General features: G+C 37.3%; 2 protein-coding genes across 19 annotated transcripts in view; one reads left to right on the plus strand and one right to left on the minus strand.

Moving 5' to 3' along the window:
* The window catches only part of SGTB (small glutamine rich tetratricopeptide repeat co-chaperone beta), a 51,453-nt gene extending 34,925 nt beyond the window's left edge, over window positions 1-16,528 (plus strand). For 4 of the 6 annotated variants that reach the window (XM_070587444.1, XM_070587445.1, XM_070587449.1 and 1 more), the window contains 5 exons: window positions 146-284; window positions 385-447; window positions 10,430-10,467; window positions 10,710-10,793; window positions 13,120-16,528. In XM_070587444.1, the coding sequence (XP_070443545.1) occupies window positions 146-284; window positions 385-447; window positions 10,430-10,467; window positions 10,710-10,793; window positions 13,120-13,231 (436 nt within the window). In that variant the 3' untranslated portion in view covers window positions 13,232-16,528. The remainder of the gene's footprint in view (window positions 1-145; window positions 285-384; window positions 448-10,429; window positions 10,468-10,709; window positions 10,794-13,119) is intronic. The other 2 variants (XM_070587446.1, XM_070587447.1) reach the window with 1 other exon arrangement.
* Window positions 16,385-24,827, minus strand: part of TRAPPC13 (trafficking protein particle complex subunit 13) — a 33,900-nt gene continuing 25,457 nt past the window's right edge. For 7 of the 13 annotated variants that reach the window (XM_008523609.2, XM_070587441.1, XM_070587438.1 and 4 more), the window contains 5 exons: window positions 23,542-23,675; window positions 21,891-22,089; window positions 20,403-20,503; window positions 17,954-18,104; window positions 16,385-17,828 (listed from right to left, as the gene is read on the minus strand). In XM_008523609.2, coding sequence (XP_008521831.1) covers window positions 17,721-17,828; window positions 17,954-18,104; window positions 20,403-20,503; window positions 21,891-22,089; window positions 23,542-23,675 — 693 coding nt within the window. In that variant the 3' untranslated portion in view covers window positions 16,385-17,720. The remainder of the gene's footprint in view (window positions 17,829-17,953; window positions 18,105-20,402; window positions 20,504-21,890; window positions 22,090-23,541; window positions 23,676-24,827) is intronic. The other 6 variants (XM_008523610.2, XM_070587435.1, XM_070587442.1 and 3 more) reach the window with 1 other exon arrangement.

Below are 24,827 nucleotides of genomic sequence, written 5' to 3' on the forward strand. Positions count from 1 at the left end.
ATACTCATGTGATTCATAGTACGATGAATAAATTAAGTGTAATTTGGATTCAAATTTAATACCAAGACAGACATTTGACTACATTTGTGATGTCCTGATCTCCTTTAATCATATATCTTATAATCTTATACTCTGTTCTTTTCAGGCTAGCTCTCACTGCCATGAATAAATTTGAAGAAGCAGTTACAAGTTATCAAAAGGCATTAGATCTTGACCCTGAAAATGACTCCTATAAGTCGAATCTGAAAATAGCAGAACAGAAGTTGAGAGAGGTATCTAGTCCCGTAAGTTATTAATGCCAAATGAGTGAAATATCTTCTGTCATTCACAATGGTAATCAAATTGTAGTGGTTAGAATAATTCTCAGATATAATTGTTTTACAGACAGGAACTGGATTGAGCTTTGACATGGCCAGCTTAATAAATAATCCAGCCTTCATTAGTATGGTGAGTATATTTCCTTTTCTGCTCTGCTGGTCCTGTTTTCCATAGAGCTATTTGGTTCCAAAACTTTTTGGAAACAAATAAGGGAGCTTTTGTGGTGGGGGTGGTAGTAGACTGGTGATAGAATGCTATGGCGGAGGTTTTTAACCTGCCTGTGTACGTCTTTGTGAGAAAGCCATGGATAGACTTCAGGAAGCTCATGAATTCCCTAAGATTATATATAACAATTTGTGTACATGTGGTTATGTGTGTTTTTCTAAGGAGAGAACCATATTTTTCATCAGTTTGGCAAAGGGGCCTACAAATCTACAAAAGGTGAAAAACCACTCTCTTACATGAAATTGGCCCTGGGAATTATCTAATAATTGAGGCCTGAGGACTTTGGCTATTGTGGTTCCCTGAGCTCTTCTCAGCATTGTCTGCTTCCTTTCTATCTTAAGAGTTTATATTAACTTTTAGAATAATTCTCATATATATGTACTCTATCCTTCAAACCAACAAGATCATTTATGGATCTTTTTGAAAACACACATGCGCTGGCTCAATATGTGGAAACTCTGACTTAGTGGGTCAGGAATGTTACCTGGGCATTTAAAGCTCCTTGAGTGAATGTATATTTCTGCCTGAGAACCATTCTACCATATGCTATGTCCTTGGAAGGCCATACCACTTCTTATTCATCTTTGTTTCCTTCAAAAAATGTGTCTTATCCACTAAATCTTCAGTTGAAATGCACAGATGGCTCATTCCCAGCGAGATAAAGAAGTTTTTCGAACAATTGGTAAATTTGTAGCAATTGGTAGTTTAAAAGTGGTAGTTGAAATCTTTGTAGATGGTAGTTAATTTTTGAAGTACTAACCCAAAATGAGGTGTTGGGAAAGCCACCACTTGCTTTTATTACTAGAGGGATAATTGTTTGACTGACTTGCATATAATTCAGTCACTCTCCTCGAGTTTCAGTTAGGATTAAGCCAATCAAATTTAAGTTGGTCTTCCTACCTACATGCCAGCAAGTATAGGTCTCTTTGTCGCTTTTGTGACATTTTTGAACATTGTTACCCATTTTCAGGCTTCAGGTTATGCTACTGTAGCAGGATGTGAAAATGGATTTTAGTTTCAAATTCAGCTTAGCCCTCAAGGTGCTATGTTCTGAAGTGAGGTGTGAGACTACCATGTAGGAGTTGCAAAAGGTGGGAGTTAAAAACATATTGTGTGATCTCATCAAGATGGTGGTGTAGGCAGACTCTGAACTCACCTCCTCCCACAAACACAACCAGGTTACAACTATTCTTGGAAAAATTACCCTGGAGAGAAAACTGAAAACTGGATAAAAAGAACCCCCACAATAAGGGACAGTCCTGACTGAGGGCAGAAGAGGCAGAAATTCCTTCTGGAGAGAAAAAAGCCACCTTTACAAGCCACGGACCTTCACAGCCAGCCAGGCGGGAGCCACCCTAAGGTACGCAGCCCTTCCTGGAGAAGTGGGGACCTGAATGGGGGCCTGTTACTACTCTAAGCATCCTTCAGACTCAGCACAACTGAGACGAATGTCCTACTATTTGGCTTCACTGGCTATTAACTGCAATGGGGGATACTCCCAGAAAAGCTATCAGAGGAAAGCTGAAAAAACTCGGCTCTTAAAGGGCCCATGCACAAATTCACCCGTCTCAAAGAGCAACCTAAAATCATCAAAAAGACAGCTGCACAGTCCTTTGGTGAAAAGAGACTCACCTGGTAGGCTCTGGGTGCTTCTTGGTAAGAGGTGACACCTCTCCAGAGACTGATACATTGGTGGTGGCCATTGGTGTGACCCAGTACAGGAATGCTGACACAGACCCTGGCAGACACCATTGAAATTCTTCCCCTGGCCTGATAGCCCAGGGATCTGCCACACCCACTAGAGCACAGATTTAATCCAGTTCAATCAGGGCAGGCAGCCTGCCCTAGGGACTAGCCCCACCCAACAGCAGCCCTCAGGTTACTTGATGGCCTGCCTAGACCTGGTTCCTTGATTCTGTACAGGCAGGCTAGTGGGTGCACCTCTGTGGGGCAGGGCCTATGTGAGGAGCAGGTGTACTGTGGGGGGGTTGGTGGAGAGATGGGGGCCTCTGCAGTGGGGTGACTAGGTATGCTCTGGGTGGTTGGGAAGTGTGCATGGACCAGGGCTGTGTTGATGGTGTGTCTGGACCTGTGAGGGGTGAGGGTTATTAGTGGCAGAAGACTTGTGCTTCACAAATAGCCACAAAGAGGATTGGCCTCACCTTCCAAAGCCTGAAACAATTGGGTGCTCCCATGCCTAGGGCCAGCCCCACTCAGCTGCAATCCTAAGAGAGCTGACAACAGCGTTGCAGGCCTGAGGACTATGACTATAAGCCCCTAAGCCTAGCAACTAGCTACACTGGGTACTTACCCAATTATCAGGAAAACCGCAACACGAGTGTGCTATCAGGCCTTGTAGTCAACGGCATGGGGCTCCCCAAACCCAATTTACAAACAGCCTGACAAGAAGGGAAAGACTAGACTCCATAGGTACCTGCAGTAGGAGTAACCCTGCCACAGCAGGACACAAATAGCCCACACAAGGGTCACTCTTGGATCATTTGGACTGGTGATGAGAGGGAAGCACACTGCTGGGCCTCAAAAGGCATCTCTTACATACAGCCACTTTGCCAAGATCAGGAGACATAGCTGACTCACCTAACACATAGATATAAGCACAGAGAAAGAGGCAAAATGAGGAGGCAAAGGAATACATTGCAAACAAGGGAACAGGACAAAACCCCAGAAAAAGAACTAAATGAAACAGAAGTAAGCAATCTTCCTGACAAAAGGTTCAAACAAAAACTCATAAGGATGCTCACTGATATTGGGAGAAGACTGGATGAACACAGAGAGACCACGAAAGAACTGGAAAATATAAAAAAGAACTAATCAGAAATGAAGAATACAATACTGGAAATGAAAAATTCACTAGAGGGACTCAATAGCAAAGTAGATGATACAGAGAATAGATCAGCGAGCTGGAAGAAAGACTAGAGGAAATCACCCAAGCTGAACAGATAAAAGAAAAAAAAATTAGAACAGTCTAAGGGAACTCTGGGACAATGTCATGCGCACTAACATTCATATTATAGGGGTCCCATAAGGAGAAGAGGGAGACAAAGGGGCAGAGAATCTATTTGAAGAAATAATACCTGAAACTTTCCTAACCTAAGGAAGGAAACAGATGTCCAAGTACAGGAAGCCCAGAGAGCAGCCAACAAGATGAACACCAGCAGGCCCACACCGAGACATGTTATAATTAAAATGTCCAAAATTAAAGCTAAAGAGAGAATCCTAAAAGTGGCAAGAGAAAGGCAACAAGTGACATACAAAGGAAAGCCCATAAGGCTATTGGCAGACTTCTCAGCCGAGACCCTACAGGCTAGAAGAGACTGGCATGACATATTTAAAGTGCTGAAAGGAAAAAACCTACAGCCAAGAATACTTTATCCAGCATGATTGTCATTCAGAATGGAAGGGGAGAGAGAAAGAGCCTCCCAGACAAGCAAAAATTAAAGGAGTTTATCACCAAGAAACCAGTTCTACAAGAAATGCTGAAGGGATTTATTGAAGTGGGAAAGAGAAAACCATAAATAGGGATAAGAAAATTATCAAGAAAAAAAAACAACCAGGCAATAAAATCATTGGTAAAGGCAAAAATACAGTAAAGGTAGCAGATTAACCACTTATGAAGATATTATTAAGGTTAAAAGATAAAAGTACTAAAATTATCTATTTCACTGATAAAGAGGATAATGGATAGACACACACAAACAAGAGATTAGATATGATTTCAAAAACATAAAATGTGGGAGGAGGGGAGTAAAAGAGTAGAGCTTTTAGAAAGAGGTCAAGCCTAAGAGACTATCAACTCAATATAGATTTCTATATACGTAGGACATTATATAGGAACCTCATGGTAATCACAAACCACAAACCACAAACCTATAATAAGTAAACAAATAAGTAAGAGGAAAGAAATCAAACATATTACGGAAGAAAGCCATCAAACCACAAGGGAAGAGAGCAAGAGAAGAAGAAAGGTATAGAGAGGAACTACTAAAACATCCAGAAAAAAAGGTAACAAAATGGCAATAAATTCATTTTTATCAATAGCTACTTTAAATGTCAATGGACAAAATGCTCCAATCAAAAGACATAGGGTGGCCAAGTGGATTAAAAAAACAGGACCCTTATATATGCTGCATACAAGAGACACACTTCAGACCTAAAGACACTCACAAACTGAAAGTGAAAGGATGGAAAAAGATACTCCATGCAAATGGCAAAGAAAAGAAAGCAGGGGTAGTCATACTTATATCAGACAAAACAGACTTTAGAACAAAAACTGTAACAAGAGACAAAGAAGGGCACTACATAATGATAAAGGGAACACCCCATCAAGAGGATATAACACTTGTAAATATCTATGCACCCAACATAGGAACACCTAAATATATACAGCAATTATTAACAGACATAAAAGGAGAAATAGACAGTAATAGTAGGGGACTTTAACACTCCACTTACACCAATGGATAGATCATCCAAACAGAAGATCAATAAGGAAACATTGGCCTTAAATGACACATTAGACCAGATGGACTTAGTAGATAGATATAGAACATTCCATCCAAAAACTGCAGAATACACATTCTATTCCAATGCACATGGAACATTCTCCAGGAGTGATCACATGTTACACCACAAAACAAGTCTCACTACATTTAAGAAGATTGAAATAATACCAAACGTCTTTTCTGACCACAAAGGTATGAAACTAGAAGTCAACTATAAGAAGAAAATCAGAAAAGCCACAAAAATGTGGAGATTAAGCAAAATGCTACTCAAGAACGAATGGGTCAATGAAGAAATAAAGGAGGAATCAAAAAATTCCTGGAGACAATGAAAATGAAAAGACAACATGCCAAAATCAATGGGATATAGTGAAAGTGATTCTAAGAGGGAAGTTTATAGCAATTCAGGCCTACCTCAACAAACAAGAAAAACCCCAAATACACAATCTAACAGTGCACCTAAAGGAACTGGAAAAAGAACAACAAACAAAGCCCCAAATCAGCAGAAGGAAAGAAATAATAAAAATCAGAGCAGAAATGAAATAGAGACTAAAAAAACAATAGAAAGAATTAATGAAACCAAGAGCTGGTTTTTTGAAAAGATAAACAAAAAAGACAGACCTTTAGCTAGACTCACCAAGAAAAAAGAGAGAAGGCTCAAATAAATAAAATCAGAATTGAAAGAGGAGAAATTATAATGGACACCTCAGAAATACAAAAGATTATAGGAGAACACTATGAAAAGCTATACATCAACAAATTGGATAACCTAGAAGAAATGGATAAATTCTTAGAATCATACAACCTTCCAAAACTGGGTCAAGAAGAAGTAAGAAATTTCAATAGACTAATCACCAGTAAGGAGATCGAAACAGTAATCAAAGACCTCCCAAAAAATAAAAGTCCAGGACCAGATGGCTCCCCTGGTGAATTCTATCAAACATCAAAGAAGACTTAATACCTATCCTTCTCAAACTTTTCCAAATAATTGAAGAGGAGCGGAGGCTTCCTAACTCATTCTACAAAGCCAACATTATCCTGATGCCAAAACCAGACAAGGACAACACAAAAAAAGAAAATTACAGGCCACTATCACTGATGAACATTGATGCAAAAATCCTGAACAAAATACTAGCAAATCGAATACAACAATATGTTACAAAGATCATACATCATGATCAAGTGGGATTTATTCCAGGGATGCAGGGATGGTTCAACATCCACAAATCAATGAACGTGATACACCACATTAACAAAATGAAGAATAAAAATCACACGATCAACTCAACACATGCAGAGGAAGCATCTGACAAGATACAGCATCCAGTTATGATAAAAACTCTAAATAAAATGGGTATAGAAGGAAAATACCTCAACATAATAAAGGCCATATATGTCAAACTCACAGCTAATATCATTCTCAACAGAGAAAAGCTGAAAGCTATCCTCCTAAGAAAAGGAACCAGACAAGGAGGCTGACTTTCACCACTCTTTTTAACATAGTATTGGAAGTCCTACCCAGAGCAATCAGGCATGAAAAAGAAATAAAAGGGATCCAAATAGGAAAAGAGGAAGTGAAACTGTCAACTCTTTGCAGACAACATGATTTTATATATAGAAAACCCTAAAGAATCCATTAAAAAACTTTTAGAAATAGTAAATGAATATAGTCAAGTTGGAGGATAAAAAATCAACATACAAAAATCCATTATGTTTCTATAGACTAACAATAAAGTAGCAGAAAGAGAAATTGAGAATACAATCCCATTTACAATTGCAACAAAAAGAATAAAATACTTAGGAATAACCTTAACCAAAGAGGTGAAAGATCTGTACACTGAAAAATATAAAACATTGTTGAAAGAAATTGAAGAAGACATAAATAAATGGAAAGAGATTCCGTGCTCTTGGATTGGAAAAATTAACATAGTTAAAATGTCCAACTTCCTAAAGCAATCTACAGATTCAATGCAATCCCTATCAAAGTTCCAACAACATTTTTCAAAGAAATAGCACAAAGAATTCTAAAACTTATATCGAACAACAAAAGGCCCCGAATAGCCAAAGGAATCCTGAGAAAAAAGAACAAAGCTGAAGGTATTACACTCCCTAATTTCAAAATATACTACAAAGCTACAGTAACCAGAACAGCATGGTACTGGCACAAAAACAGACACAGAGATCAATGGAACAGAATTGAGAGCACAGAAATAAACCCACATATATGTGGACAGCCAATTTCCGACAAGGCAGCCAAGAGCATATAATGGAGAAAGGAGAGTCTCTTTAATAAATGGTGTTGGTAAAACTGGACAGCCACATGTAAAAGAATGAAAGTAGACCATTATCTTATATCATGCACAAAAATCAACTCAACATGGATTAAAGAGTTGAATGTAGGACCTGAAACCATGAAACTTCTAGCAGACAACATAGGCAGCATGCTCTTTGACATTGGCCTTAGCAGCATATTTTCAAGTACCATGTCTGACCGGGCAAGGGAAACAAAAGAAAAAATGAACAAATGGGACTAACTCAAACTAAAAAACTTCTGTACAGCAAAGGAAACCATCAACAAAACGAAAAGACAAGCTAACAATTGGGAGAAGATATTTGCAAACCCATATATCAGATAAGGGGTTAATATCTAAAATATACAAAGAACTTATACATTTCAATAACAAAAAGACCAACAACCCAATTAAAACATGGACAAAAGATCTGAACAGTCATTTCTCCAGTGAACATATATGGATGGCCAACAGGCACATGAAAAGATGTTCAACATCATTAACTAGCAGGGAAATGCAAATTAAAAGTACAATGAGATATCATCTCACTCTGGTCAGAATGGGTATAATTAACAAGACAGTAAACAACGTGTTGGAGAGGATGTGGAGAGAAAGGAACCCTTGTACACTGCTGATGGGAGTACAAACTGGTGCAGGCACTATAGAAAACAGTATGGAGAATCCTCAGAAAATTAAGAATAGATCTACTGTATGATCCAGCTATTCCACTGCTGGGTATTTATCCAAAGAACTTGAAAACGCAAATGCATCAAGATACATGCACCCCTATGTTCATCGCAGCATTATACACAATAGCCAAGACTTGGAAGCAACCTAGGTGCCCATCAAGGGACCAATGGATAAAGAAGATGTGGTATATATACACAATGGAATACTACTCAGCCATGAGAAATGATGAAATCTGGCCATTTGTGACAACATGGATGGACCTTGAGGGGATTATGATGAGTGAAATAAATCAGAGGGAGAAAGTCAAACACCATATGATCTCACTCATAAGTAGAAGGTAAAAAGAACGACAAACACACACATAGCAATGGAGATTTGATTGGATGTTACCAGAGGGGAAGCGGGGAATGGGGAGGGTGAAAGAGGTGATTAGGTACACGTGTGTGGTGATGGCTTGTAATTAGACTTTGGGTGGTGATCATGATGTAATCTACACAGAACTTGGAATATATTACGTTGTATATCTGAAAGTTATATAATGTTATAATCTAGTTTTACTGCAATTAAAAAAAAGAAAAAAAACCCATATTGTGTGACTCTTAAAAAGGGTCAGGTTGATAAAGATTGAAAGAGGATTTTTGGAGAGAACTATTGGAGTTACAGAGCCTTGTTCCATGTGTGAGGGAAGTAAGGGGGCCTGCCCTCCTCTCAAGCCCACTGAGAAAGGGCTTTACTGGCCTACTCGAGAGCTTTCTATATGACCCTCAGTTGGAAGACAGACTGGTGTCTGACTTGCCAGCTAAAGAAGCCACTGGCAGAATTAACTGTGTGGTTGAGGAATTAACTGTACTGATGACAGTGGAGTGGAGGTGTGTTTTCTGTGGACCAAGTTGAGCACACATGCTTGTAAGATACTTCCAGTCTGAATCTGCCCAAGAGGGCCTCTTGGAAGATGACAGGACCTCAACAGAGTGTCTCTAGAGGAGGAGTGCTAAGAACCTGGGACTAAAGGCAAAGTCCTAGCATCCATGCAGAGAGTAAATCACCCTTCTCAGAGAATGGATGAGAAATGCTCAAGGGGTTGGGGGTGGGAGAAGTATCTGAAGAACCTCAGGAAGTGCCCCATGAAAGAACCAGAGTAGTTTTAAACAACTTGCAAACCCAAAGACCACGAATGCAAAACCGCTAAGATAGTTCCAGTCATCAAATAACTTTCTTGCATGCCTTACTCTCTTCCCTCCACTTAACCCTGACCCTGGTGGGCCAGAACCCTTGGTCAACAAGCTGGGGGAGGAGGAGTGGAAGCATTGTGGGGAAAAGAGCAGCCAACTATGGCCCTCTATTCTAGTGCAGCTGGCCCATCTAGAGTTCACCCATGCTGGGGAGGGTGGGGGGGAAGTTTTACATGTGAATGAAGTTTCGTGTATTTGGTTATCACAGTGAGGAAGACATTAATTACTGAACTAGAGGTCATTTTCTAACTAAAAGTGACTGGAGGCCTGCTTACTTACAAGTGCCCAGAAAAGCCATACGATCTGCTCTGTATTTCTTCTAGGTCCTGGATTCTAAGGGAAGGAGAACTGCTTTTGCAGAATAGATTAAAGGGATTGTGAAGCAAAATGTTTTATGGTTACACCTCCTAAATCCTGCTTTTTCTGTGTAATGCCCATAGTACTCACATGTTGGTTCAGAGGCACCAATCCTAACTGAGACTCAAGGAGAGTTATTAAATTATTTGTAAGTCAGTTAAACAATTATCTTTATGGTGATAAAAGCAAGTGGTGGCTTTTTCCCACGCCTCATTTAGGGTCAGTGAATCAAAAATTAACTACTGTCTACAAAGGTTTAGACTAAATTAAAATTTTACATGAATATTGTTGACAGTGCCAATTTGGGGCAAAAATTTATGCTTTCAAAACAGGAAATTTTAAAAGTGTATGTGTGTATAAATAGAATTCCCCTCCCACTGTAGGTATGGGAAGGATTGACAGTACTCAGTCCCGTGAGCGAGGTCATATCTCTTAGAGTACTCTTCTGAAATGGACCCTCTCAAGTGTAGGAGATTCTTTGATTATATTTTTAAAGTTTCTATTTTCTGAAAACTTTTGGATTTATTGATCTGATCAGTGGCAGTAAGTAAACTGCTGTCAGTAGCCTTATAGTGTTTGTGAATTTCTTTATCCTTGCAATGTATTTCTAATACCATTTTTTTCTAGTACCTCCTCTTTTTTACATTCCCATTCACTTTGTATAGCACACTAACACTCGACAAAATGTTAGTACCTACATGGTTTAGCTTTCATTCCTCTGCTTTAAAAAAAATCATTGTTAAAGATCCCTAAGTATTAACTGCCTTTAATGGGAGATGCCATTTTTCAATTCCAGGCAGCAAGTTTAATGCAGAATCCTCAAGTTCAACAGCTGTAAGTATATCGAAAGAGCGTATTACATTTCCCCCTTCCACTGGCCAGTCTCCTAATATGAGCACATCAGCTCCAAAATAATAAAACTGGCCTGAATACCAGTCAGTGGGAACTTAACGCCATGCACATTTGGCCTAAGACTGTATATAGTGTGGGTATATTTAACTGACTTTTCATTGGCCAGTATCCTATTTGTTAAGGATACATGCCAATCCCAGTGCTATATCTCTTGCCTACTCTAGAATGTCAGGAATGATGACGAATGCCATTGGGGGACCTGCGGCTGGAGTTGGGGGCCTAACTGACCTGTCTAGCCTCATCCAAGCGTAAGTGTTACTTAAAATAGAAATAGTAAAAATGTTTATGTTTTATTTTGTCACTAAGGTGAGAGGACCAGGGCTTTCTTTTTAAGTTTTTATCTTTTACTGTTAGTATCAGTGGCCTTGATAGTTATTAAATCTAAAAGAAGTTCATAAATTGGAATTTTCAGACTGAAGAGCAGGAATCCAGAAGATCTGGATCCAAGAAAAAGTTTTTTGGAAGATTTCAATAATTACTCAAGGATGTAGATGAAAGTCTAATATCTACTTAAGGCATGTATTAATTTAGGTACACATATATATTTAAAAGTCGTATATCACACATATTGATGTTCAGATAGTTTAGGGAACTGTTTTATTCACGCTTTTTCAGTGCATGTCATCACTAAAAGGACTCTGCATCTTCTCATTACTTGAGCACAGTACCCTCACTTCCATCCAAGTATCTTTTTTTTTTTTTTTTTGAGGAAGATCAGCCCTGAGCTAACATCTGCTGCCAATCCTCCTCTTTTTGCTGAGGAAGACTGGCCCTGAGCTAACATCTGTGCCCATCTTTCTCCATTTTATATGTGAGACACCTGCCACAGCATGGCTTGCCAAGCGGTGCCGTGTCCGCACCCGGGAGCCGAACCGGCAAACCCTGGGCCACTGAAGCAGAACGTGCGAACTTAACCGCTGTGCCACTGGCCTGGCCCTCATCCAAGTATCTTAAGATGCTCTGCTTTTTTGTTTGTTTGAAGAAGATTAGCTGTCAGCTAACATCCACTGCCAATCCTCCTCTTTTTGCTGAGGAATATTGGCCCTGAGCTAACATCCGTGCCCATCTTCCTCTGTTATACGTGGGACGCCTGCCATGGCATGGCTTGACAAGCAGTGCCTAAGTCCACTCCTGGGATCCGAACCTGTGAATCCCAGCCACCAAAGCTGAGTGTGCGAAGTTAACTGCTAGGCCACTGGGCCGGCCCCGATGCTCTGCTTTTTGAATCTGTGTATGATGCTGTCACTGGAAATTTTATACGAAGTCACAAGTGCTATTTGCGATCATGACTATGTAACCCTATTTCCAATATTGTGTTTTTACATCTTTAAATGACGTGATTATAGTGATGTCTAACACCTGCAATTGACAGTCACAAACAGGAATTTATATTAGTCTTTTTTTTTAAAGATTGGCACCTGAGCTAACAACTGTTGCCAATCTTTTTTTTTTCTATTCTTCTCCCCAAAGCCCCCCAGTACATAGTTGTATATTCTAGTTGTGAGTGCCTCTGGTTGTGCTGTGTGGGACACCGCCTTAGCGTGGCCTGATGAGCGGTGCCATGTCCACACCCAGGATCCAAAGTGGCAAAACCCTGGGCCGCTGAAGCGGAGCGCATGAACTTAACCACTCGGCCACAGGGCCGGCCCCTCTTTGTCTTTTTAAAAATCAATTCTGCTAGGTGATCTCTATAAGCACCCCAAAATGGGTTTGACACTTGTCATATGAGAAACTATTAAGACTTGACTATATGAGCAAATACTTCACATTATATTTGAGCACATACAATAAAAGCACATACTTTTTAGCCCTTTGCTTATTGTGGTTAAGCACTAGAGGGGGTAGATTTCACCCAATTCAGGAACTCATTTTTTAGCTTGAGTGTTTTGTTTCTTATAAAGAATACTGCACTGTAACAATGCTATATGGAGACACTGGTAAACTTGCAGTTAACAGTCATGTGCCACCTAAAGACCTTTCAGTCAACAATGGACTGCATATATGATGGTGGTCCCATGAGAAGAGTACCATATAGCCTAGGTGTGTAGTAGGCTATACCATCCAGGTTTGTGTAAGTACGCTCTATGATGTTCACACAAGGACAAAATCACCTAATGATGCATTTTTCAGAATGCGTCCCTGTCGTTAAGCAATGCCTGTCTGTACTAAAGTTATGATTCTAAAACCTTGTGTTTTTTTTTTTTCCCCTGCTGAGGAAGATTAGCCCTGAGCTAACATCTGTTGCCAATCTTTCTCTTTTTCTGCTGAAGGAAGATTAGCCCTGAGCTACATCTGTGCCAGTAGTCCTCTACTTTCTATGTGGGTTGCTGCCACAGCATGGCTTGACAAGTGGTGTAGGTCTGTGCCCAGGGTCCCAACCCACGAACCCAGGCCACTGAAGTGGAGCGCGTGGAACTTTTAACCACTTGGCCATGGGGCCAGCCCCATAAAACCTTGTTTTTAATAGAACAAATTCCCTTTGGGTAGTACCCACATCCTTTGCAGTTCTTTTTGCATGGGCACTGTGTGACTGGAAATTCCCTCCTTCATATTCACTTTGTCTCTTTACTATAGGGGTCAGCAGTTTGCTCAGCAGATACAGCAACAGAATCCTGAGCTTATAGAGCAACTTAGAAATCACATCCGGAGCAGATCGTTCAGCAGCAGCACTGAAGAACATTCCTGACTTGACCAGGGACCCTGGCCCAGAATGTAAATGGTGATGGCTCTGAAGTGCTTGCTGTAGATAGTGGCCAAGAATAAAAAAAAAACAAAAACAAAAAACCTAAAGAATAAATCTGTCTAGACAATAGGTTTATCACAAACAGACTTGAACATAACATGACTCCTTTGTAAACGAATGTTCAGTAGTCTTGTTAAGTGCCAATATAGCACTGCACAGGGGCTTCCATTTTCAAATCATCATCATATTTGTATATTAGACTTAATAGCAGAGTATGTTTATTGAACAGTAAGGCTGTTTATTGATGAGTTCTCTGGCTCCAAATTCCCTTAAGCGAACTTTTTTGAAGGGGAGATGACCAAGAGGGCAGGTTTCTCATGCTAGTTTAGGAGATATAGACTTGCCACTGAGCAGTGTCTGGAGAGAAGAAATCTGCTATCTAGGCTCAGCTCTGACAGCGCTATCAGTCAAGAACATATGTCATAGAGGCCAGTACTAAATTTAATGCTGCTTGTTCTGGTGGGTGACTGGGAATCTTAAGAGCTGGTGGAAAGCAGCATTTGGAGCAAGGGCTGTTGTTTTGAAAAGAAAAAATAGATGCTATGAATGTATAGAAAGTGAAGGTAGGATGCTCAGGTTTCCTGCATAGTTCTTAACTAATCTTGCCTGCAGTTTGGTATTGATAATATTAGCATGGCCAATTACGCTCAGTACATAATAAAATACATTTAGAAATCCTTAACAGTACTGGTTAGGTCAGTTGTATAACTATTGAATTTAACTAGCACAATTTCCCCAGTGGTGATGTTACCGTGGAAACTCTCAAATATACCTATATTTAAATAAGCCAGTGGCTTGGCCCTTAACTTAAGGATTTTCTAAGTGGCATTTAATTATGTGCCTATAAACTGTTTTTTTTTTAAACTTAGTAATTATTTGATGGATTACAAAAAGCATCTGTCACTAACATTGCTTATTCATGTAATCCTCTGCTATAATTTGGCTTGACATGTCAAAGCCTTTATGCTTAACTGTAATATGATGCAACTTAAACATAACAGGGACTTAAAATACTTTATTGAAATTAGAAGAATACATATTAGTGGAGAGAAGTGGCATTAGTTATTAATGGCATGGCTCTAACTATAGTGATGGATGAGACTGTTCTAATTCCAACTGGAATTTCTTTTGTTTGTTAATTATGAAATTGGTAAAGTTGGGCAGACGTAATGATTTCACAAGTGTGAGAGAAAACTAAAAAGAAAGTAATATAAAATTACATCAGTAATACTGATGATGATCAGGGTCTTAATATAACTGTTCTCCTCAAAAGACTAATTATGTAGTATCTTCAAGTTTAAAAACCACCTTTTCCTTTCTTTCCCCTTGTGAGATTAGAACAGTGGTTCTATACTTTCACTGTAAGAATCACCTGTAGAATTCGTTAAAAATGCAGATTCAGGGCCACACTTAATTTTTATTTAGTCGGTCCTGTAATCAGTCCCAGGAATCTCCATTTTAAACAGCACACCAGGTGGTTCTGATGTAGGTCCAAGGACTCTAATTTAGAGCAACACTAGATTAGAGATTTCTCCTCATTTTGATCAGCAAATTCCTAACTGCCTGGGCTCAGGCCACAACGAAGACCTGTATGAACCTATAGTTCTGGCCAGAGATGAGCAGGATTTAAATCGTAGACCCTTTGAATTAAATTTCCTATATTCCGTCAAAACCAACTTAATGTTTCATGAAGTTAAATTCAGCTCCTAGTGTTCAGGTGTTATACGAATGAAGTACAAACTAATCACATGAAACTGATGACCATGATGAAAAAAGAAGAAGCAATGTTGATCCTTAATTAAAAATTAGTCAGTCTTATCCAGTGTTGAGTAAGAAAAAGATTCTGGCATAACTATCTTGCATGCATTAAAAACGCTTCCAGATTAGTAAACTTGGTAAGCCTCTAGGTGACTGACTAGGAAAAAGAGAAAATACAAATCAACAGGATCCAAAGTGAGAGAGGGGCTGTCACTGCAGCCCCTGTAAACAGGAAAAGGAGAGTCAGAAAATACTATAACCAGCTCTAGGATATACATTTAACAACTTAGATGAAACAAATTCCTTGTAAGATACAAATTACCAAGGCTCATTGAAGAAATAGATTATCCTCCAGAAAATGAAACCACGGGCCCACACAATTCCAATGATGAATTCTACCAAACACTTAAGGGAGAAACAATATCAATTCTACACCATCTCTTCCAGAAAACAGAAAAGGAGGAAACACTTCCCATCTCAATTTATTTACCCTTTACTCTGATACCAAAATAAGATAAAGATATTATAAGAAAAAACACTTTACAACAATGTCTTGATTTGTTAACATCTGTAGTTAAGATAGCCATTCTTTTTACATGAAGTAATGGGAACTGACGTATTTCTTCCATTTTACCTTTCTAATTTCTTTCTTTGCTAATATACCACGCATAGCAAATTGAATTTAGATGATATCTGTCCACTTACCTGGATTTCCATTCTATTCAAGCCATTTTTGCTCTTTAAGTACTTTCATCACTTTGGAATCACTGCATTGCAAGCTATTTCAAAAAGTTTTGTGTAGTTGGATTATGCTAGCTACTCTTAAAATTCTAAGGAATGCCCCAAATATTACTTTTGCTTGTTTGCAACAAGACGTTAAAGTAAATCTTTATATACATTCTACTTAGGAATGACTGACTTCCATTAACCATATTTCACTGTAGTAGCTGTAGCTGTTATGATGCTATGTAAAACTTAAAATATCCTTTGTATGCAAATGACCTTTTCATTTAATGTACCAAATTGTTTATCTAATTTTTATAATATTGTTTAAACAGATCCTTTTTAAGATGACATTATCTAACCTTTACTTAAAGTATGAACAGTATGTGTCTAGGTTATTGCTTCTAAAAAGATACTTTGTAATTAAATCAAGTTAATATTAGCAGACTCCAAGTGACCATTATATGTTACTTTTTAAATTTGAAACGAAGTGAAACAGAAGGTTCAGTCGAGAAGATGCTTGGAAAACAATCACAAGACCCAGTGCAGTGGCTATAGTGTCTTATTTCATCATTTAGTCAATCTCACTCATTTTGGAAGAAAGACAGACTTCAATTTTACACTGCTTGCACTTTATTTTGCACAGACATTTCATTAATTACTACTCCAATTTAAGGGGGAGATCTCATTCTAAATACAGCTTTCATTTTGGACCAAACAATTTGTCATGGCAATAAATAATTATGCATTTAAGAAAAACCAGTTTTTGTATTTGACTTAATGCACTCTTACATTTAAGCAATTATATATACATCCTTGAATTTCAACTTACCAAAATAACTTTTTATTTAACAGCATAAGCTTTTATTTTCCTGACAAAATATTGAAACTTTTATTACATTCATATTGCAAAGTTGTTAACAATCTTAACTTTCTCACTGTTTTGTTCATGGCATAAGTAAATTAGTGTGACTACATGCAGATATAGAAAGTTTTATAATTTTAATACATGATTGAGAGTCCAAAATCAAATATCAGAAGCTGAAAATCCTTTAAATACTTATGAAAATAATTGGATTATTTTTCAGTGGGAAAATAGCCCAGACTTTTTGGCTTAGAATTAGAAAATTATCAGCCTTCTTAATTAAGAGTTAACAAAATAATTAACAATCTAAGAAATAAAACCAATTCTAATCTGCTGTTAGTAACTGAAAACTTAGACGTGTGTGTTTGTGTCTATACACAAACACAGATATATACCAATACACTAATTTTGAAAACAACTAGAAAAACTCATACTGTGTTAGCAAATACAAGGCTACACGAGGAATACCCCAGATGTTTTAAACAAACTTTTTCTGTTGACTGAGGTGCTAGGAAAAAAAGTGGGGTTAACTGAAATATTTCTAAATAATTAGAAGAATTCTAAGAAACAGCTGTATCTTCTAGATTGAGGGCAGCAAACTACGGCCTGCAAGCCCACTCTGGCCAGCTGCCTGTCTTTGTAAATACCGCTGTGCTCTTTGAGCCTGCTGGCTGCTCTCACACTACAACAGCAGAGTTGAGTCATTTCAATAGAAACCATAGGGGCTGCAAAGCCTAAAATATTCAGTATCTGGCCCTTCACATAAAAAGTTTGCTGACCTCTGTTCTAGATATTTGCTAGGGACAAATGGCCTCAAATATAGAGCTTTTGGAGAATGAAGTCCAATGCTCATCTAAAACGAAACAAAATAGGATAATGTGTAGAAAATGTACAAATGTCCATTTAGCATAAAACTGAAGATAATATCAATAGATGGTTCTTTTCAAAAGAAATATTTAAACTGTTTTCCAGGAAAGAAATTTAAATAATAGAAACTTATCTTTGCTGTTGATCATTTTACAAAGGTGACAAAAATACAGAAAGTTCTGTGAAACTCAACGAAAAGCATAATATCGGAAATTTTCTTCAGCTTTCCACTTTAACGGCCGAAGATACCACACAGACTTGTGCGATGTCATCATATTCATATGTTCTCTTTAAGAATGTGTCTGTAAGTCTTAAGCCGGAGACGCTCTATTGAGAGAAAGATAGAGGCCTACGTTTTCATTCATCGGTAATTACCAGAGAAAACAGAGATATAATAAATGACTATGGGTTCATATCCCCCCAATACTGAAATTAGTACAAAGAGAGCGAACCTGCAGTCCCTGGACTGAAGACAGCAGAGTAAGGGCAAGGCAGAGAGAGGAACTGGGATGCAGCTTTCCGAGCTGTCTTCCGGAAATACCACACCAGTGGATGGAACTGGTATTGCACATTTCCAAAACCAGATCCATAGTCCTTTCACTGCTGGAGGAATCAGAAAAACAGGAATAAACCTTGTTCTTTTCCCAGAGCTACTATTTCTTCCACTATTGCCAGTGAATTTGTTTTCTGGATGTCCAGGAGAATAAAAACCAGGAGAAATGAAATTTTTATTTCACTTAAGAGAGAATCAGGAAAATGGAAGGACACGGCATCTTTCAGGGTTTAAAGTGGCACTGAGACTAAGCTGCCTGTCTGGATGTAGCCTTCTGATTCTATTATTGAACACTGGCTGTGTTCTCATTGTATTGATCTGTTAACAGCCTTGCCATTTCTCTGGGACACTTCCAGATATCTGTGTCTAATCTTGTTGCTATGTATCCTTCCTATCTGTTAGGTAGTCTGCAGAAAGAAAAAGATAAACTGAGTCCGGTCCAGTGCTTTTGCCGTTTAATCTACGTTCTTTTACCGTGCAGATAACACAGAAAATGACTGACAAGATTTTTAAGAAGTAAATACTATTCATGTTTGTTCACTATTAACATGAAAAGACTACTTGTTTATAATTGGTATTACCAGTTCAGCTTAAACATGTTAAAAAAAAAACTGTTAATGAAAGCATGCACATTGTTTTTTTAAAAAAAATAACCAAAAGACTCATAATGAAAAATAGTCTCCTACTCTACCACCATTCATGACTACTTTCAACTCTTTCAGCTTTTTTTTCTCGTAGTTGGCTCCATATTTTAAAATACTTAAATTTTAATTTGATTTTTAGATATATTGATTTAATAATTAGCTTTTCTATGTCTCTGTGTCCCCAAAAAACATTTGAACATTTGAAATTCTGATTTTTAGACATATTGATTTAATGATAATTAGCCTTTATATGTCTCTGTGTCCCCAACAAACATCTGAAAAACATAGCATGGTATGCGCCACAGACCAGGTTAGAAGCACTACATGAATTTTCTCATTAAATTGCACAAACATCCAGTAAGTGTATATTGAATGTATCTGTGCGTGTGTGTGTTTGTGTGGGGGGGGGGTGAATCCCATTTTTATAGATGAGGAAACGGAAGATCTAAGAAACAAGTGGTTTTTAGAAAACATACGAATCACCAAAAGTTAAAGTGAACACCAAAAGAAACTGAATTTATGTTTTACAGTACTCTGTTATTTGGTAATAACTGATTTGCTATACCTTGAAAAACGCAAAACAAACAAAAAATTCAAAAGCATACCCTATATGCACAGGGTCTTTACCCTGTGTGTGTTGTTTACTGAGCGCCTATGATGTGGTTGGCACTGCATTACAATGCTGGGTAAGAAACGTTCCCTTTCTCTTGAATAATTCACCATCTAGTTGAGGAAGCGACTAATAATTATAGCAATATATGAGTGTCACTAAAAACTGTACTCAAATTTGCTGTGACAGAGAAAAGGATGATTCTGCATGGGAGAGTGTAGATAACGTCATAGGGGAAAGTAAGTATTTTTGTAATTTTGAAGGATGAATATTTCCTATTTCCCTCATATCATAAAGCTGGAATGGATATGGAATTAAAAAGGATTATACATTCACTTTAGAAGGACTGGGATTCATCACTGCCATATTATCAAAGTGCCCCAACTAATAATACATACCAAGTAATAATGCAAGTAGTAGGTGATAGGACTAGAATTTAATCCTAGGTTTTTCTGGCTTCAAAGCCCCAGGCTCTTTGCTTCCCAATAGCTAGATTATGCTCTCCTTTTTATCAAAGCCCTGTTTTCCAATCTGATTATCATTTATATTAAATTCACAACCAATTTTTACTTTTGTAATACTAAAGATACAGCACAGGTATAAGTATGGCTCAGAAAAATCTATCTTATTATGGCTCAAAAAAATCTATCTTATTACATTAAATGTATAATGTATTATTCTAGAAGAACCTACTAGGTCAAGCTTTCATAATCTAAAATATGAAGGATGTGTAAACAATGAAAAGAACATGGACTTTGAAGTCAAATATACCTGGTTTCAAATGCTGGTGCCATCTTCTCTAGCTCTCTGAGCATGAATAAAGTTACTTACACCTCTGAGTTGGCATTCTCTTGCACAGAAATACCTACCTCAGAGTATTATGCGTGAATGAAATAAGATACAGAACATGCCTCATATAGCAGGACCTCAAAAATACATAACGTACAGCTACCAGATGAAGACCTTTACAGTATTTGGAGAAGGCTATATGGTAAGAGGAAACTTAAAAGGAGATAGCATATTTAAAAGATTTTAAAATTCTCTTTTAGGTAGGTGAAGGGGAAAGAACATCCATCCACGAACACTGGCATTACCTGCAGTTTGTTATTTTACAGGTAATATGAAAAGGTTCTTCTAGGTTTACGGTATCTGGGATTGCCTCCAAAGACAACCTAACATCTCCATAGCCTGGAGCCTAAAAGAAAAGCAACACAGTTAACATACATCTACCACAAAACCTTTCCATTTTAATGAAGGGATCACGCCAACACATCCACCCAGTAGTTGGGTTTCCAAGCTGATGTTCTGAGGAAATACTTCTCAGTCATTGTACTCTTCTTTATTCTAACTTGTTTGGCTGCTACTACCTGTGGAATAGCACTAGAAACCCTAACTGTTTTTGCTATAATTACCCCATGTTTAGCAGAGTTAAAATGAATCTCATAGGTAAATAGTAAAGAAATTTCAGGGGCTCTGATCTTAAAGGAATGCTTTCCAAAGATACTATAGCTTATACTACATAACTCTAAATAGGTAAGGTTACTGCCTAGATAGAAAAAGGAAGAGCACTTCGATACGATCCAGGAAGAAAATCATGTCTGTTCACAAGACACGGGCAGGGACAAAGCACAGAAACATCAAAGCTTGGAACATGCCATGGCAGGATGATAGCTAATTGCTATATTTTAGATTTTTTTATTTTTTCCTTTTTCTCCCCAAAGCCCCCCGGTACATAGTTGTGTATTCTTCGTTGTGGGTTCTTCTAGTTGTGGCATGTGGGACGCTGCCTCAGCGTGGTCTGATGAGCAGTGCCATGTCCGCGCCCAGGATTCGAGCTAACGAAACACTGGGCTGCCTGCAGCGGAGCGCGCGAACTTAACCACTCGGCCACGGGGCCAGCCCCTGCTATATTTTAAAATAGGCCCAGTGATAATCCTTTTTTTTCCCAATTATTACCTCAAATAGTAGAAGAAAAGTAAATTTTAGAATATATCACAATAGGTAGTATTTAGCATAAAGGGAGGATTCTGTAGCATATCCCAACTAACACAAGGAAAAGAACACTGGTAACTATCTACTCTCAGAGCAGAAATTAGGTAAAGTATCCAACCAATGCTTACAAGATAATGTTAGTGGGACTCACTTTCTGAGTTTCAGATGACTCAGATTTTAAATATCTTAAAAAAAGGCATGAACCAAGTAGGTGAATGTAGTAAGTCCAAAAGTTTCAGGACATTTCAAAAAAAAAAAAAAAAACTTCATGTAATAGAAGTCAGATGAACAGTAAGCATGAATTACCATAGGAGGGAACAACTGATAATCACATATTTTAATTACTGTTTGGTAAAGTAAAAAACCATGTATTATAGTGAAATTAACATTTGAGTATTTTTCATTCATCTCGAAACCAATTTTCTACCTAGAGATCAGTGAAATTATTAGTGTTTTATCTTGTTCTCTAGCAATATTAATGCCTTATATAGCGCTCTGATTTTTAATGATAGATCTAGGGAAATTTGAGTTGTTCCCACTATCTGCCCCTTATGTGCCAGAATCCCCACTGATGTTTTTTCCAGACTCACCATTCTTTGAAGTTGGCTGGTCTGTAATCTTCCCCTTTCACCTAGATTTGTTTTCCACACTATATCCAATTTTCCAATTACTGTTACTCCCTTAATGATGCCTGCTTTTTCTGCAAACTCCTTCTTGGGCTTTAGGCAGTACAAGTACTGGCGTGTATCCATTGGCTGCAAATATGCTCTTGACCCAAACGTAGTTACACTGAGGGGTTGGAGATAGAGATGGAGAAAATTCTCTAGACTCTTTTAGAAGAAAAACCATGGCTGTGATTGTTACTTTGGACAGGAACTGAATTATTTACCATCCCAAAGATCTAGAACAGGTCAGTGGTTTCAATACAAATGAAAAGGACTTGTACTGAGAGGATTACTTTTCCTTAATTTTTTCCAGTTGATACGGAAAATCTAGAGGTTCTTTATAATAGAATGCAATGTATTACCTAAAACATTGGACATGTATCAAGTAACTGAAAAAATGCAATAGAAATCAGAACCTTAAGTGTCTTCTTTTCTCTAAAATTATCAAATAGTTTAGAATAAGAGGGAACATACCATTCTAAACCAAATAATCATTTTTAAAATGAACTAGAAGACCAGAAAAAGAATGGAAAATGATTGTTTTCATTAGTGGGGGTATGGGAGGCTACAAACATTTTTGTGTTTAACCACCATAATAAGATAAAAGTAAACTTTTCATTCTTGATTAAGAAAATTAGATATTTTCTTTAGCTATTACCTTCTTATCCATATTAATGTCAACCTTACATTTATTTATTATTCTTTTAAATTACCTATAGAAAGACATATGAACAGTCATGCACCAGATACAACATTTTGGTCAATAACGGATCACATATACCACAGTAGTCAAATAAGATTAATACCATCTAGCCAAGGGGTGCAGTAGGCTATACCGTCTAGGTTTGTGTAAGAACACTCTGATGTTCACATGATGCCGAAATTGCCTAATGACACATTTCTCAGAATGTATCTCCAGTGTTAAGTGATACATGACTGAAGTTCATTTTCACAAAAAATTAGATCATCTATTCCTATATCTACTCCTTTTGATGAGAGAATATTTCTTTTTAAAACTCACCCTCACCCTTTGCCTTTCTAACTTCTCCATCATCCCGTCGTGTGTCTCAGTTTTATCATTTGCAGGATAAGGATGAAACTGAATTATCATGAAAATTAAAAGAACAAGTGCTTCAAACAGCGAAAGATAAAATGCAAATAGCTAGGAGGGAGGGATGAACAGGCGGAGCACAGAAGATTTTCAGGGCAATGAAACTATGCTGGATAATGCAGTAACGGGGGCTACATAGCATTACGTTTGTCAAAGCTCATAGACCACACAACAGAAAGAGTGAACCCTAATGGAAACTAGGGACTTTAGTTAATAATAAGTATCAAGATTAGTTCATCAATTGTAACAAATGTGTCACATTAAAACAAGATGTAAACAATTAAGTGGGGAGGGGGGCATGTGGGAACTCTGCACTTTCTGATCAATTTTTCTGTGAGCATAAAACTTCTTTAAAAAAATAAGGTCTATTAATTTAAAAAAATTATAAACCATGCAAGAGTAATGGATGTTAGAAAAGTTCATATCTTTCAAAATAAGAACAAATGCTTCATAATTCATATTTACCATTCTCCAGCTTGGTTGACTGAATTTAATTCTGCTACATTATACATTATAGATGGCTCCAATGAAACTTTCTCCATAAACATGGGTGAGGTTGTAATATTCTGAATCTGGGCTTCCAGAAACACTTCATCAGTCTGAGGATATGAAAAAAATATCCACCAAAGTGTGATAATATTTAAAATATTTACTTCAACAAAAACATCTGATCTATATGAAGAAAAAATATTAACCACAAATGTGATTAGTTCATGCCTGCAAATCAAAGTTATAATTAATCAAGAAAAGAAATCTTCATCCTAATGTAATTAACGGGGAAAGTCAAGTGTTAGTCAACTGATACCTTGCTAAACAATGGATGAGGGATAACTACAATATTTTTTGTATTAACATCCAAAAATATTTATTTAACTGGAATTTCATTCACAAATATCCTAAACTTTCTAGTAAGTCATTAACATGTTAAAATGTGATTTACTATGATGAAAATACCTGTCCACCTATCATTTCAGTGATCAAAGAATTAGGCATTCATTATATTCCAGCATAATATCACTTCAGTTGTCATATTACTTCAATTTAGCCAGTACAGGGACCACTAGTACAGTGAATAATCTTATAGGACTTAACTTTTTAATTAAAGCAATTTGTTAGTGGTCATTAGTGATTTCTTGGTTCATTTTAAATTTTATTTAGGGCTAAAAAAATGTGAATTATACCTGACAATCTTAGAGCTTTTAAATCAAACAAAAGATATTTGTAGCCTTAGTGACAGATTTGAAAACTAATGCTGTTTAGCGGTACTTTAATCAATGGGTAATTTAAATACGTACTTTTATGTAAATTTTTAATTCCCTGATTATTTATGCTAAACATCCTTCTTTTGACACTATTTGGGTATTTTTTTGTGTAAGTGTAATTGAAAGATAACAGACAACTTGGTTCATTTTTGAAACAAACCTATATGAAAACATGTGAAGGATATTCAAGAATTATTTTGTTCAAAAGTTTCATAGTAATATATATAGAAATAAAACAAAATAAACTATGACCAAAAAAATTTGGTACTTATGACCTTTTTTAACACTAAATCCAGGAAAATGGAAATCAATTGCAAAAATATAATGATGAAGTTATAATTTAATGTACTATTATCTAAAGTAAAACAGATTCTAGTCCTTGGCACATGTGCTCAAATGAAAATAGAAATACAATGACTTAACAATTTAAAAGAATGTCCAATTTAGAGGCATTATTCTGTTACTTTTTCTTTAAAAAAAAAAGTAAAT

The sequence above is a fragment of the Equus przewalskii genome, chromosome 20 (assembly GCF_037783145.1).
Source record: "Equus przewalskii isolate Varuska chromosome 20, EquPr2, whole genome shotgun sequence".
NCBI lineage: Eukaryota > Metazoa > Chordata > Mammalia > Perissodactyla > Equidae > Equus > Equus przewalskii.